Source organism: Cinclus cinclus, chromosome 19 (genome assembly GCF_963662255.1).
Source record: "Cinclus cinclus chromosome 19, bCinCin1.1, whole genome shotgun sequence".
Taxonomy (NCBI): Eukaryota; Metazoa; Chordata; class Aves; order Passeriformes; family Cinclidae; genus Cinclus; species Cinclus cinclus.
The window spans coordinates 2147060-2163106 of record NC_085064.1 but is presented as its reverse complement, the minus strand read 5'-3'; the positions used below and the strand labels follow the sequence as shown (position 1 = coordinate 2163106).

The 16047-nt window shown below is 45.4% G+C and overlaps 1 protein-coding gene across 3 annotated transcripts; it reads right to left on the bottom strand.

The window, feature by feature from the left end:
* Positions 1-551: 551 nt before the first annotated feature.
* Positions 552-9918, bottom strand: STOM (stomatin). Of its 3 annotated transcripts, XM_062505594.1 has the most exons (9): positions 9870-9918; positions 6716-6819; positions 5792-5864; positions 4797-4879; positions 2871-3074; positions 2268-2402; positions 1676-1856; positions 942-957; positions 552-777 (listed from the first exon to the last, which is right to left on the bottom strand). In XM_062505594.1, the coding sequence occupies exons 1-9, from the start codon at positions 9916-9918 to the stop codon at positions 669-671; spliced, it is 954 nt and encodes a 317-aa protein (XP_062361578.1). In that variant the 3' UTR covers positions 552-668. The 3 variants fall into 3 exon arrangements, with proteins under 3 accessions (XP_062361578.1, XP_062361580.1, XP_062361579.1); XM_062505596.1 differs by lacking the exons at positions 552-777; positions 942-957 and having other exon boundaries at positions 1546-1856; XM_062505595.1 differs by lacking the exons at positions 552-777; positions 942-957 and having other exon boundaries at positions 1546-1856; positions 6716-6842; positions 9875-9918.
* Between the last annotated feature and the right edge of the window lie 6129 nt (positions 9919-16047).

Genomic DNA, 16047 nt, shown 5'->3' with positions numbered 1-16047 from the left:
AGCGGCTGTAGATCCCATGTTTGAACAGGCCTTAGAAACCAAAACCTTCTTTGTGCCATCTTTTGCACGTGGACTTTTTAGTAAAAGGTAACAGAAATTACTTTGAGGAGTTTGGGACTGCTTTGCTTTCCCCTCTTCAGAATTATATGCATTTGAGACCCTGATAAACAGTATTTTACTCTTTCAGAAACTCACTCATTAGTAAACAGCATGTTTTTTATTCAGAATGAGAGCAAAAAGCATCTTGTGGTGTCAACAAGAATTCACAGGGGTGGCAGCTGCAGCTGCAGCAGTGGGAGTTACAGAGTGACTCATCTTCCCTAAGGATTAACCTGGAGCTGTGCAGTTGCTCTGTTTCCCACTCCGAGTGCCTGAGCACAGCAGTGCTAATTACTCCAGCTCTGTTAACTGATTCTCTTGCTCCCAGCCAGAAGTTAAGCTCAGCTTACACGAGCTGCCACCTTGACAAACGCAAAAGAAAACCTGCCCAGCAGACAGGCAGAAAAGCAACAGCACTTGGGCATCTCCTGCCAGTGACAAAGGCACAGCGTGTCGAGGCACAGGTACCCAGGCCTAAAACACCTGTAAATACAGAGCTGATTGGAGCAGAAAGAGCATAAGAAACAACTTATGGAGTTATGCTGGCCAGTGGGAGAAGGGCACTTACATCATGGATCTTGGCATTTCATTTCCACTGCCTCATCCCAGATTTTAAAGATGTCAGACTCAGTGCTGGTGGAAGCCTGATGAGTCTTCCCCAAGAAGCATCCAGATCTTCTATTTGCCTTTTCTACAGAGGTACAAAACAGGAAGTTTAACAGCTTGGGTTACCTGAGCTGAGGCCCAGCTGCTTTGAGGATGAAGTATAAGCCCTTATTGACACAACAACCACTCCAGGTCTGCACAGAGCAGCACCAACAGGTAGAGCACCACTGCAGCACCTTCTGTTAAACAGCACTCCTCTCTGCTAGTTACAGACATGTCATTTCCTAGAGAAATAAGGTTTTAGATCTGGGTAAAATGCAGCACTTTGGTTTTTAAAAAATATTTTTTAGGAGAAACAGATACAGGCAGAACTCTTTCAGTGCTTTAAAGCAGTGCAACTCTACGCAGACACAGCCCCATAACAACAGTAACCCATCAGTGACCACAAGCACGTTGTATCCATAACTATGGCATGTTTGTGCCATTCCTGGGTGGCAGAAAGTTCCACTAACAACTGTTTCTCATCAGTGGGGACGGGTTTAGAGAGCATGAGCCTGATTTTCAGGAGTCCCCAGGACACTATTCCACTTCCTTTGCAGGGCTACAGACCCATTTTGTAGAAGGAATAATTCCAAATGTTGGATCACCTCTACCACAACTGGTTTTCTATTCCATTTGAAAATGAGGTTTTGCATTACAGGTGTCCCCTCCAGGACCATATGGATAAAGCTTATTTAAGATCACAACCTGCTTGTACTCATTCTGAGAGGTTTTCAACTTCAAATATTGCAATTGTCCACATTCACAAACATTACATACAAGTTCTATAACATACTCAGTAAAACAAAGGGGTTCCTCAGCAAACCCACGTTGCTAACACTGCCACAAGCTACACTACACAGGGAATTCAGTGTTGCAAACATGGGCTGACCCCGAGCTCGCCCCTCCCAGCCTCTCTACTCCTTCAGACCTAGGAGGCCCTGCAGGATGTTTATGGGCAGGGGGAAGACGATGGTGGAATTCTTCTCGGCAGCGATGGTGGTCAGGGTCTGCAGGTAGCGGAGCTGGAGAGCAGCGGGAGACTCTGTGATCACCATGGACGCCTCCTTCAGGGCCCTGGAGGCATTCATCTCCCCCTCGGCAGCGATCACCTGGGGAGGCACAACGAGTGAAACTGAACCCATCCTGCACTAGGGGGTTTCAGCCCTAGGCAGGTACCAAAGCCTCTCTGCCCAGTAGCCTGCTAAGTGACCTGCCCTGGGCACATGCTTCCAGCAGGCACAAGCCACTCCTGTTTGCTCTGCAGGCCCCAGTGCCTGTAACCTCCCATCCAGGATCACAAAAGCTGCCATCAGGTCTTGAGGATGCAATGCAAGAATTTATTCTGTCTTCAAAAGCTTTTGTGCTTCTTCCAGCACTGCCTCTCGAAAACAGAGGCACTCCCCACAGACAGCTGAAAATGCTTTCTCCTTCAAGCTGTAATTTTTTGTATCTACGGCTTGAGATGGAAGGGTGTATTTCTTGGGAAAAACCAAACCCAGCCCCCAGGCTGATGTCATTACCTTGGCTCTTGCCTCCCGGGCAGCCTCTGCTTCTGCAGCCATGGCTCTCTGCAGCTGGACAGGTAACTTCACATCCTTGATCTCCACACGTTCCACCTTAATGCCCCAGTCATCTGTTGCCTCATCAAGTGTGACCTACAGAAGGCAGGACAGGTAAGTGAAGCCACACACCTGGCTCAAATTAATGCCCAGTACACCAAATGAATTATCTTCAAATTCTCGGACTTTCAGGGCTTTAGTAATTGTAGTGTGATTTGACAGCTTTAAGAGCACGACTGTTTTAAACTAACAAAAAACTCCAGAGCTTGATTAATGTATTGAAGGAGTTCTGTGGCAGATTCCTTCAACAGTGAAGGACTGACAAAAGGATCCAGGGAAGCCCTCTTCTCCTGTATCCCATATGCTAGCCCCACTGGCCCTTAGTGCTTTAGCCCCCCCATTCTTATTTTACAGAGTGCCCTCCCAAGAGATCTTGTCAGGGCTTTGCCTACAGCTCCAAATCACAACTTATCACTTAGAGATAAAATAAATCCACACCTTTAAGTAATCCATGGGATTGCTGCTTAACCTGCTGTTTGATGGATTGCTCCAAGCTGCTCATACCTGCATGCTGTGTGCAATTTCCTCACGGTCAGAGAGGATCTCAGAGAGGTTTTTGGTGCCCAGGACATTCCTGAGGGTGGTCTGTGCCAGGAGCCGGGTGGCTGAGTCGGCATTGGTGATGTTTGCCACAGCCAGGGTGGCATTTTGCACCCTGTAATAAACCACTCCATCCACATTAACTGTCACTGAGTCCTTGGTCAGGATCTGAAAAGCAGTGGGGAAAGTACAGAATATTCCATACAGGCAAGGTCCATTACTATGAGAATCGTGTATTTGTTTTACTACACCAAGTCCTGGTTTTCCACTGTCTTGGAAACAAAAGCCCTTATATACTTAGGCTGCATCTGAACATGTCCCAGGGTTCATTAACCTCCCAGTACAGTTCTGCAAAGCTGAGTCTAAATATGGGATTAGAAACTTCTCAGTGAAAAGTACATTCCATTAGCTTTGCCCTCGTGTTATTTTTAACCCACTTCCTCAGATTCATGGAGGCATCTGCAAGTCATACCAGTGACAGGAAAAAGAGAAAAGGCAGAAATTATTTATTCTGAAATTCATCTTCACTTGGGAAAGTTTAACCAAGTGATTCTGGCAAGGAGCCACAGCCAGGCAGGTCCCGTGCTGCCTTTCAGTGAGATTACACCAGGGCTGAGTGAGGCAGCCTGACAGCAGGGCTGTGGGGACTGTGCTGCACAACTGCAGCCTCCTAGGACAGGAGGGTGGCACTGACAGAGGAGCTCAGAGAACCAGGGCCGTGCCCAGAGCTGTCCTTGTTCCATGGTACACAATTACCTTCAAGATTTACCTGCCCTGTCCCTTCCCAAACTACCTCTTTTAGCAGGCTTTTCATAACACAGAGAGTAGCATGCACAGAAATAATGTTAAACAAATAAAAATGGATTTCTGCCTCTATGTAAGGAACACAGACAAACCTAAATCCATAAGTGTGATTTAATCAAGTCAAAAGAAAAACCAGATTACTGATGGCCTCACTAATGGTACATCAGCAGCTGCAAGCACATTCTGCCTGCCTGTGATTAGGTTTCTCCCAATTACCCTTCAGAGTGTACCAGGACAGCTGCCATTTGTCTCAATGTACAACTAACCATGAGCAACAAACCCACGTGCAGACCTGACAGGAAACAGATGCAACACACAGGTTGCATGGAGCAGCTCTGTCTGACAAAATGCACCTGATACATGAGTGATACAGTTAGAACCATCGGGATACAGTTGTTCACTGACTTATTTTTACAGGGATGGTTGGGTTTTATTATTTTGTTGGCAGCATGGAGTTCAGCTGGCTTAACGCTCTGGAGACGCTCTGCTACAAAGTTAGGGTGTCCAAGGAAAATCAGACTAGAAATTAAAGTAATTTTTTTGTTCTTTAGGACCTGCCATGAGTGGGAGCACCCCCATCATGTTCCTGTGCAGGGCAGGGCACAGGAGCCACGTGCACAAAAACCCAAGGAAGGGAGCTGACCACTCATTCCCCCAGCTGCTATAAATAGCATTTGATGTATATACCCATTTCATCCCATTCCTTGATCTAGTTTATACACGTCGATAAATTGGCACAGGACAGATCCCTGCTGTGCCTGGAAATCTTCCAGATTTCACAGAAGCTATTAGGAAATGTTGTACGAAGCCCAGCAGCCTTGGTTCCAAACCCCTCCCATTCCAGCTCTCAGGCAGTATTCAATTATCTCATTTGGTTCTCAGAGCATCATCTGTTTTCTTTCAGTGCTCTTCCCTTACTGGATGACATTTCTAAGGGATATATGTGTTCTTCACAATAAATGGCACCTGCACAAGGAATCTGTATTCAAACTGCACATTACTCAATACTGAGACGGGAGAAGGAAAAGCAAAGTGCACAAAATTCTGCAAGGACTTCAGTAGGTGCAAAGGCAAATGCAAACTCACCTCCTGAGGAGGGATATCAAAAGAGATGGTTCTCATATCAACTTTGATGAAGCTGTCTGTGCAAGGCAGGACAAAAAACAAACCTGTGCCAAAAAAATCCATTCAAGAAGGTGTGAAAATGGGTCATTAAAGCAGATGAAACTTGTTACTGCAATAAGCTGAATTCCAACTGTTGTGGCTATGCAGCTATTTGTGAGGAGCTCAGCAGCACAACACTTGTTAGTGGCTTCCAAACCAAGGTAAGATTTTCAAAAATGTATGCTGAGAAACTTCAATTTATCTGGGTATCACTTAGTTAGAGATTTTAAACATTTGGGAATAAAACAGCCCCAAAAGTATTAACAGCTACTTTTAAAACTGTCCCCCACATAGTTACTTGTGAGCCCTAATTCTGGCAAGCATCAACCTCCTGCCTTCTGTTCTGGTGGCTCACTGAGATTCTTCAGCTTTACAGCAGTGTGGAACATTGCAAAGCCTGGGTGAAAATGAAGGACGGGGCCATTGCCCCTTTCTGTCACTTTGAGCAGCAGGAACAACAGTTGAAAACAACATTCTTCCAGATCTCAGAGTTTCTAATACACACAGGCAACTTGTCAAATGAACAAATACTCTACTGGCTCCTGTTACTTCTGAAGGACATCAAGGCTTTCAGACTAATTGGGGTTAACTGATACATCAAACTTCTTTTTTCCAACAATCCATTTGAAAACTCCCTTTACATTTAGTGCTCTTGATTCTGCCTGCAGACCATACATTAACAAAGGAGAGCTAGGAAAATTAAGTCTGCTGTCTTCTCAATCCAGAGCATGAATCAGAACTTTATGAGCTGGAAGAGACCCACAAGACTCATAAAGTCCAATTCCTGTTGCAACACATCCTCTTACTGGAAGTTACAGAATTCTTGAGAAATCCATTTGCCACTTTACTGCAATGTCTCTACAACCATTATTGTTTTGCTGATGACTAATTAGAACAAATTGCTGTCCAGGACATACCTGGTCCCTTTGCTCCCCCTTTTAGGATGCGTCCAAGTCTGAAGATGATGGCTCGCTCGTATTCCTTGATAATCTGGAACAGATTGTTGGATGTCACACACAGGCTTCCAGAAGTCATATGGTGGACTCCAAATTATGTACACACACCAGGCTTGAGTCTCTAATTTAATACACATTTCTCTACTGCCTGCTTTTGAGAATTTTAGCCTAAACTTTATTGTCAAAAGGCAAAGAGCAAAAAGAAAAAATCAGGGCAATAGTCCACAAGAAATATTCCTCAGACTCTCAGCAGGATGGCACCTGGCAAGGTCCAGGCACCAGCAGCAGCCATCAGGAATATCCTGGCAACGACACAACAAAGTGCAGCATTTGTGACCCAGCAGGGATTTTTCCAGCTCCAATTCTGATGCCACATCAGCCAAGCCAGGAGGAAATAACTCCTCCTTTAAGGAAACTGCAAACATCAACCTCAGAGTGATCACAGACAACACCGTGTCTTCAAATGTGTCACGTGCAGCCACATCTAGTACATAATTACAGATTTCTATTTACATACTTCATATTTAGACATGTCATATATAGAGAGAGATCATTTAAAAAGATCAGTTCTCTAAGAGTAGTTATGGGTTCTTGCAATTATTCTGATACTTCAAATGAGCTTATTTACTAATGACAACTGGGCAGATGTAGTAAAGGTGTCAATACAGGAATTATTTTGACCAAATATTGTAATACCACTTTTATTTTTAGTTTGAAGATGCATGCCCTGAAGTGCTGGCATCTGCTATCTACTCTTTGCTATAGTTGAAGAAAGAACAGAGTTGGATTAATTTGTGTTTAGGACAAGTAAATCCAATTGAGAACAGTAATAGCCACTCTGAATTGCTGAAAGTTTTAATGCAACTTAGCAGTGAATGATTTTACCTTTATGCACATCCATATTGATATAGGAAATGTCAGAACAGTGAAAACAAGTGAGGTGATCACCAGGATCCATCCACACACACCGAGGCCAGGATCGGCATCATCTACAAAAGAGCAGAAATTTTCACTTTTTTAAACCCAAGATTTCCTAAATTGGATACTTCTGTTGAGTGTTCCTTGAAATAAGTCACTGTAAGCACTATTCCTCTGGCCAAATGCATTAGGTTTAGATCAGAAATCAAATTGAAAACCAAATTCTGCTTTGATTTTCACTGGTCCCTAAGCTGTGCAAGATAGCTGAGGGTAGAATGCTGTCCAAGTAGCATTTATACAGAGGTGTACCAACATTTAAGTTTCAATTCTCAAATGCCTTTCTCTCCCCCAGGTTTTTTTTCTTTTTTGTAGCAGAGTGACTCACAGGCAACAGTGGAAATCGTGTTCCTTTGTTTTCTGAGAAGTCAGAGGAACACTTGTGTAAGGAGTAAAATGCAAATACCCCACAGCCTGCCAGCTCAGGGACAGCATCCTTAGAACCTGGGCTCTGTTCTAGCTGTCACGGGTGCAGATCTAAGGAAACCACAATTCTCAGACCCGTTGGATCTGGGAAGTTGGATAAGATGAGGTACGTGATTAGCTGGATGTGAAATAAAGCCTCCATAAAGGATTTCTTGGCCAGAAACTTGTCAGAGAAGACACCAGCTGAAGGTAACTCTGGGATCAAATAACGAGCTGGTGGTTTCAAAAGATACCCAGCTAAAGCCATGACAAAATGTGGGCTGGGAGGCACTGATAGAGCTACAGGAAGTTTGTTCTCCTGCCAGCTAAGACTCCTAACAGGCTGCCAGGAGCCTGCTGCCAAGCAGGGGTGTCCCAGGGTGACAGCCAGCACTCACAGACATCACCTTCCTACTCTGAAGATTCGGAATTTCATGTAGAAGTCACACCTCAGATGATGTCAAATTTCAAGATTGAGCAAAGAGGATGCTTTATTTAGCAGCAAAGTGGTGTCTTTCACAATACAAGAAGGGAGAGAGATGCTGTCTCATGGAAAACTCTATGAGATACAAGAAATGTGCCGGGCATTTGTGGGATGAGCTAGTTCTGAACCATCATCACAGCACTGGGATGACTTCATCCAGAGGCAATTCCTGCCTGATTTCTCAGTGAGGCTCACTGGCACTGCATCCTGAGAGCAGCCAGTTCAATGCACTCAAGTGGGACTGGCAGAGCTGGTGCAGAGGTAACGCTGCAGCTCCTGGAGGTGATCCCCATTCCTGCCCACCCCACAGGCTGAAAACACAGACCTGACCCCGCACTGATGGCTGACAGTACCCCTAAACCTGCCACTGGAATTTCCTCCTGAGCTAAAACGCAGGCAAGCCCACACCTTGGATAGCCTGCTATGATGGGCAAATCTAAGCAGACAATAAAAAAATTTGCAAATATTCCTGAGCAACCTCTTTAAGAAATAAACCACAAGGAGAAGGACTATTAAAAAAATAAAAAAACTTAATTGAATCAGCCTTCAATGCCTTTAAGGCTGACTGGAGCAGTTACCGTACTTCAGCGAGAAATTATCACTTGGACCATCAAACTTTATTAAGAATTTATAATACACACTTAGTGCTGGAGTCTAAGATGGAAGTGGAAAGTTCTCGTTCCAGCTTGAGGTGTGGCACATTTGCCATTTATTTCCTTCTGAAAAGACCCCACAATACAAACAAGCGCATCGCTGTCAAAGAGCAAGAATGTACCCTGACTGAAAACTAAAGGCCAATTTCAAAGTGAGCTAGATGTCTTCAAAGATGCTTCTCAGAGCATTTCACATGGGAAATACCCAAAATTACGACATCCAATAACCAAAACTATATCTAATGCCACTTACTCCATATTTTATTGTGATCACATGAGAGCTGCAGGAGAAACCACCTCAGCAGCGTGTTCAGGAAAGGATTGCAGAGACAAGACTGGCACCGACGTGACCACGGCGAGGTATTAATAACTAACATAGTTAACACATGAAACGCAGATCCTCTCCAAGGGTATCCAAACCAGCATGTAGCATTGGGCATGAGGCAAAGAGATCCACAGTTATTTATACCACAACTCAAGTTACCCAGCCAAAGGCTTCGTACACAAAGCAATCTTATAAATACATTTCCTTCTCCGGTGGCAAACAAGAAAAGCATGAAATAAATCAGGACTTTTCCGCTGCCTGTCTCTGAACAATGGAAGTAACAGGAAAACGTTCCAGCTTCCAGTGAGTGAGCAAACTGTCCACTGTGCTATCTCAGTGCATTTCCAAAATGTCCTGACCCTCGTCCCACCAACACCTCCTAGCTGGAAGGCCAAACCCACTTCAATAACGATACCAAAAAGTGAAAATTCAGTACAACTCATTTCCCCGCTTCTACCAGTCACACCTAGACAAGTTTTGGTTGTGGTGAAAAGCCACAAGAAACAATCCCTAACTTCTCCTTGTTCTTATTTACTGGTGCAGTGCCCCAGGGATTATTTCTGGTGACTCTGCTTGTCATTATTTGTGTAATTTTCCCCTTAGTGATCCGAGTTACTGCACAGGAAAGGAAACACCACAGAAACCCACCGGAGTTGCACCACGGGGCAGCTCTGGTGATGCTCTGACACGTTCCCAAGGGCCGTGTCAGAACCTGCCAGGAATCACCACCTGCGGCCTCCTTACCCGAACGGGCAGCGGCGTCAGTCCCCCGTTAACCGGCAACGGGGGATCAGCATCCCCCGTTAACCGCGGCTGGGAGCTCAGCATCCCCCGTTAACCGCGGCTGGGAGCTCAGCATCCCCCGTTAACCGCGAACGGGGGCTCAGCATCCCCCGTTAACCGCGGCTGGGGTCGCTTCGGGACCGCCGGTGACCGCTCGGCAGCCGGGGCTGAGGGAAGCGGCGGCGGCCGGGGAAGGGAAGCACGACCGCTCCTCGCTCCTCCCGCGGGCTCAACTTCGGCGAAGCATCTTCAAACTTTCCCCCGTGACTAAATAAAGCAGTAATTAAAACAAAAACAAAAAAAGTGAAGAGAGAGAGAAAGACACGAAGGCGCCCCGCGCACGGAGCCCGCGAGGAGCGGCCGCTGCGGGGCCGTTTGGGGACAGCCCCTGCCCGCTCCCCCTGCGGCCGTTACCTGGCGGCCGCCGGGGCTTCTGCGGGTACCCCGCTTCTTGGTCTGCCATGATCCCCGCAGGGCCGCCTCGGAGTCCGTCCCGCCTTCCCTCAGAGCCGCCGGTGAGGTGCGGTGAGGTGAGGTGAGGTGCGGTGAGGTGAGGTGAGGTAAGGTGAGGTGAGGTGCGGTGCGCTGAGCTGAGCTGAGCTGAGCTGAGCTGCCCCGATGCCGCTGTCGCCGCCGCTGTCACCCCCGTCCCGTCGCGGCTCTCTCAACGCCGGCCTCAACGCAGCGGCCGCGCGCCGCGCCGCGCCCCGCCCATCTCGCGCGCCGCGCCCCGCCCATCCCGCGCGCCCCGCCCCGCCCATCCCGCGCGCCCCGCCCCGCCCATCCCGCGCGCCCCGCCCCGCCCCGCCGCTAGGGGGCTCCACCACCGCTGAGGGCGTGAGGGAGCGGCCATGGAGGGAGCGGCGCCCGGCTCGGGGGCAGGAGGGGAAGCGGCTGGAGGGCGGCCCAGGGCAGCAGGCAGGGCAGGGCAGGCAGGAGGGGAAGGCACGGAGTGAAGGAGCGGCCCGGCGGGCAGCCATCGCCTGAGGTGAGTGAGTCCCGGGTATCCCCTCCCGAGGGGAGCAGCGAGGAAAGTTCCAGCTGCCCCGGCATCATGCGTCGTTTAATGTGAGGATGGAACAACTGTCCCGTGAGGTTTTACTGCTTTTCTCCCCCACGCTCTCTTCCTCTCACGTGGAGAGTTGGGATCTTTTATCCCTTTTGGAAGAGGCCACGGTAATGATTTCTGCTGCTTTCTTACAAGGTCCATCCACAGAGACAAAGTCTGTGCAGAAGCACATCATACGCACACAGGCGTTACATACCAGATTGTGAGCCAGATTGTTAAACTTGATAAAAGTTCCAAAGTTGAATTCTATATCAGTGTGAATTATGAGGTCTGTAAATAAATCCTGGCTATTCTTTAACCTTTATTTCTCTATGGGTTGTTGGTAATTAGTGGGCACGTGCAAATTCACATCTGTCACGTTACACTGTGTACTGACAGATTGCAACTACTTCATAAAACACACTGCAGCCTATGAACAAAAATGGTGTTAGACTACTAAAATAGAGAGATTTCTTTGCAGTGTTGATGTTATTCTGTGTTAAACGCTTCCTTGGAAGAGCCTGAATGGACAGCCTGAATCCTGCTGTCCATTGTGTACCAGAGGAGCAAAGGTTTTGGTTTGGTAGCACAGCTGGGTGAGGCTAATGAGGCTGAATGCTAGATGTGGTCGTGGTTCTTGATGTCTCCAAGTAACAAGAACAGCACTGGAGAATGACCAGCTCTTTCTCCAGTGGCTTTAAGACCCCTCGTGAGCACTCCTCCTATTGCTGCTGTGAACTCCTCCTGCCACACTCGTGCCAGTTGATTTCACACCGATCCAGATGAGCAGTAAATGAAACTAAAGACTAAATCTGTCTTGAGATCCCCAAGTTACCTTTTAAAATTCCTTCTGTCCATTATCTTTACTCACGTTTGCTTTTTAATACGAGTGCTGACACCTGCCGTTCTCATATTAGTAATTCCTCAACCTTATTGTCTTATTGTCTACAACTTTATGAGTTTACCTATGCTCTGTATGTAACAAGTGGGGCTAATTTTTCACAAAGGTGAAAGGGAGGGAGAGAACCTGTGAGCTGTCCAAATGAGAACTGATAAATAATCGTTCTATGCTCAAGCTGTCACCTGCACGCAGCTTGCAAATGCCACCAAGAATCTTACAATGCAATGTGATATTTGACCACGGGTTTTAAATATCAACATGCTGTAATTGAATGAGAATCTATGAGATTCCAGGGGCTGGTTTGGAGCGGATCAGCATCGAGAAGGAAGGAAGGATGTGCTGGAAATGGAGGGACAGGCTCTGCTGAAGGAGTAGATAAGCTGTGAGGAACCCCCGTCATCCACAGCAAATTTGGAACTAGAAAAATCTGAGCTGGTGCCAATAATAAGATAATGGTTCAACGATTCTATAGGTGCTTTGAAAATTTATACAAGTTGCTCATTAAAAGATGTACAGCATGGGTTTGCCTCGTTTCAGCAAGGAATAGGAAACACCTATTCATTTGATTTCATTAGCAATTAAGACCTTTCTCCTCCATAGGCTGGGAACCCTGGTTCAGCAATATCTCAGCAGCACGCTGTGTACTGTTTACAAATTTATGTTGGCGTTTTGCTTAAAGAAGAGGAAGGTTCTCTCTAATTTTCGGTGGGCCTGCATTCCATTAACTTTCTTCTTTGGCTGCTTGCCAGGGGAGTTGGACAAGCGCCGGGGTGCGGTGGGCAAGGACAGGGCTGTCCTGTGGGGCATTGCTGCCATCTGCTGCCATCGCATGGGGGACTGCTCTTCCCCAGGGCATTCCTAGGACATTGACCAGCGGCAGAGCTTCCCTTCCTCTTCCCCTTCCCCTCCCCTCTACTCCTTTGCTAAATAATAACATCGGAATATCTTCTCTCCTAATTCTTGGTGCAATAACTAAAGGAAATAAAGAGCTTCATTTCTGTCTGCCTAGAAGTAAACAGCGGACTTGCAGATTGATTTACTAATCTCTCGATCTTATGAAGAGGAACATTTCATTGGATTTTGGCTTTTTTATTTCCATAATGTGGGAGTTCTGGCAGCAGGAGCTCCTTGGTACTGCTCTGCAGTGAAGCCTGTTTATTTAACCTTTCCTTGAATTCCAGTGTGTCTGGTGGGCTGTTAATTGGAAGGAGGATTTGTGTGAGGTGTATCAGCAGATACAGAAAGCAATACTCTACACTCAGGATATTTATTCACCAGATGTGCTTTGTCAGTGGGATTTTTCTGTAGTGTACCAAGCTGCCGATAGATGTCAGCAGGATATTGAGCACAGCTTCTGCTGCCAGCCGGGTTTGAAGCTTCTATTGAGTGCATGGATTTTTGTCACCTCAGTGTTTTTTTTTTAAACACAGTAAAGGAAATTGTAGTCCCCAGTGATGATAGAATAATAGCAAAGTCTATTCCTGAAACTGTTGTTGATTCTTACCTTAAAAAGTTGCTGGATGTGGAATACTCAGTTTCAGAATTATGTTTGGAGCTGGCTTATTACACTAAATTTTATGTGAAACCTCAGTTTTACTCATGCTTTTCTAAACACGTGAAGCTTCCTGTGAGCTTCCCCCAGGGATTAGCCATGGCAGTTTGGTGGTGAGGTGTGGTGCTCTGCCTTATTTTAGTGTCTTTTCCCAGTTTACCATACATTTTAAGCAACTCTTACAATAGTTTTCCAATGCTGTTTGCCATTCCAAGTTTTGAGGGGTGCATTTAAGTGTGTCAGGACATCTACTGGGTTCTTGCTACGTATGTGTTTAAATGTTATGTTGAATTTTTAATTCCCTGGAGAACTTTCTCACTTCCTTATACATTTGTAGTAGGTCTATCTCCATATATTTTAGCTTTAATCTTAAAAGAGCTGCTTTGAATCAGTTTCCCCTAAAACATCTAAAAGTAATCAAACCCAGAATGCAAGTTCCACAAACATTTCCCACGCTATAACAGCCTGCATTTCATTTAGTTGCCTATTTTTATATCATGGGACTATTTGTTTTCAGTGGAAATAGAGTATGTATATGTTGGATAATAATCCCAAATAGGAATGTCCTAAAATCAGATTTCTTTAAAAAGAGTAATTTCTCCCACATTAAAAGATTCACAGTTTAAAATAGCTTTGAGTCTGGGAGGTTCATTATTTTTACGTTGCTTACACTTAGAGAATACATATGAAAGAACATTCAGAGCAAAGCTCATCCTGAGGGAATCCCGAGTTTTGGGGCTGCTGTACATGGATTTAACAGGAGGAAGAACACAGCAGTCTGCCTCCCCTGTGGGGTGCTGCTGCTGGGGGCATCTGAGCTTTAAAACAAATCATTATGCAAAATAATCTGGGTGTCTTTTTCCTGACTTAGGATACTTTCATTGTTACTCATATCAAGAAAATCTGGTCAAATTTTCAGCAGATACTTTCACTGCCAAACTAGCTGTCTACAAGTATTTTAGAAATCTAGGAAATTCTACACAGCTATCTCCTTTGAATTCTCCCATAAATCCTGGCAAGGGATATTCAGGTCCACGAATAGAAATCAGAATCAAATTAAACTGTCCTTGCTGATGGTATTTGCTTACAGAGAATATTTTGGAGATAATTTTTGTTTTCTGAAATGTTTCTTATGGTTCAGTGAGGCAGAGGACTGAGTTTTTGAGATTTTTAGCAGTCTAGGAGCTCCTCCAGCCCCGGAGGCAGTTTGGAGGAGAGGAAAAGAAGAGACTGGGATGTAGCAGTTTTAAATTTCCAAATATCCCAGAGCTCTCCAGTAGTTTCTCTAAGGAGAAACCTTCCTCCTGTTTCCCATGCTGGTCATGTGCACAGAGCCTTTACTTGTCATTTCTGGGCTTACCCAGGATCCAGCTGGGCAGCCAGGGCTCTTTTTGATTTTTCAATATAATGATTTCTTTACTTCTGTAGGTTTGGCAAAAGAAAATTAGTGTCTGACAAAGCAGAGAAAGCCTGAGGTAACATACACAAACCAAGCAAATGTGCTAGAACAAGTCAAAGTCATCAAGGTGCCTCAAAGCAGCAGTGGAATGTCACTTTGCTATTCCAGAAACCCAGGCTCAGAAGGAACCCTCCTGCATATGTCACCGAAATGACAAGTTTGTCTCACACTTAGATAGCCTGGGGGGTTTAGCACTTGTAAGTGCTCCATTGCTGGAATTAAGGAACAGGGCTGCATTCCAGAACACTGGCATGCTTGAAAGATTTAGTTGCAGAATAAGAGATTATGTTACTGAAAAAAAACAAGATACTGAAGGGCTGCACATTTCACTCTGTATATTTAATAGTTCTATATTTTAAATAACTGTGACACACTGAAAGCAGTTCTGGACCAACAACACAGCTTAAATCTGATGATAAAAGGAACAAAGCTCTGGGGACTTTGTAATAAAAATGTGTTTTATTGCAAATACCTTTCTGGCAGCAGTGATTAAACTGTACTAGATGCAGAAAAAGAACTAAAGGAAATGTTAAGAAAATGAAGACAAACATTTGTATTCAGTTTTATTGACATCAAAATTGGCTCTGAGCTGGGGGTCAGTGGCAGTAGACTCTCATGAGTCATGTATTGTGGCAGAATATTCCTGAAATGGCCCAGTCCTGTTCATCATTTGCATGGCATCATATTTTTCCATAGTCAGGGCTCCTATGGGCTCAGATTTCTACAACAACCTTTGGCAGGAGATTTTAAGTGCAAATGGGAGTTGACTGGCACTCAGAGATTTTACTGGATGGCCAAACCCCACAATTTTTCCTGTGTTCCCCTGTCCATGGCAGCTGTTGTTCTTCCCTTGTCTTTTTAGAGAATCACAGAATCATTTAGGTTGGAAAAGACTTTCAAGATCATCGAGTCCAACTGTTACATGAGATGAAAGAGCTAATTGGCGTTTTTGAAAATCTAGCATTAAGTAAAGCTGAAAGTTTAAGAACAGGTTTGATAGAGAAACCGAGAGCCCCATGATGTGTTTCTATGGAAACTCCAGTTTAAGGTTTTATCTGATGGATTCTGAAAAGGGTACAATCTGCCTCTTTTTTGTGATTGGGTAGACAGAGGAGAAATACAGCAGAATCAGTGTTGCAAAGTGATCTTTGGAAAGATAGTTAATGAAGTGCTTCAGGATGAAAACTGCTGTATAAACGAAAGGTGACATTTCTGTCTTAATCACTGCCTTTAATGATGAGATGTTTAGGGCAGATTGCTGGAGAGAAGCTGCAGCTCAGCAGTCAAAGCACTGGTGTGAGTTTCCATTCAGCTGTTGCTGGAACGTTTGATTGTTTTTATTGAGTATCTGAGCATTAACTTCTTGCTTAGACTTGGCCATAGGATGTGGGCATTTCCCGTGCACATCTCCAGGTATTTCCATTTCTGACATTTCTGACTTCCTCATTCTTTGCTGGTAAATATCCATTTACTGATGCTGAGCCACATCCCTCCAGTCCCAGAGCCCCCACAGCTCTGCCACTGGCCTCTTGGTTTCTCTGCTTGTTGTGGAATTTGGAATGGTTTGGACTGGAAGGGAACTTCAAGTCCATCAATGGATTGGATCAGGCGCCTCCGAGCCCCACCCAGCCT

Bases quoted from the DNA above. Each gene is read 5' to 3' on its own strand.
- STOM (XM_062505594.1), bottom strand. From the start codon at position 9,918: ATGGCAGACCAAGAAGCGGGGTACCCGCAGAAGCCCCGGCGGCCGCCA. The intron at 6,820-9,869 runs GTAACGGCCGCA...GCTCTTTTGTAG, and splicing joins GAAGCCCCGGCGGCCGCCAG to ATGATGCCGATCCTGGCCTC. The intron at 2,403-2,870 runs GTATGAGCAGCT...TGCCTTCTGTAG, and splicing joins AAATTGCACACAGCATGCAG to GTCACACTTGATGAGGCAAC.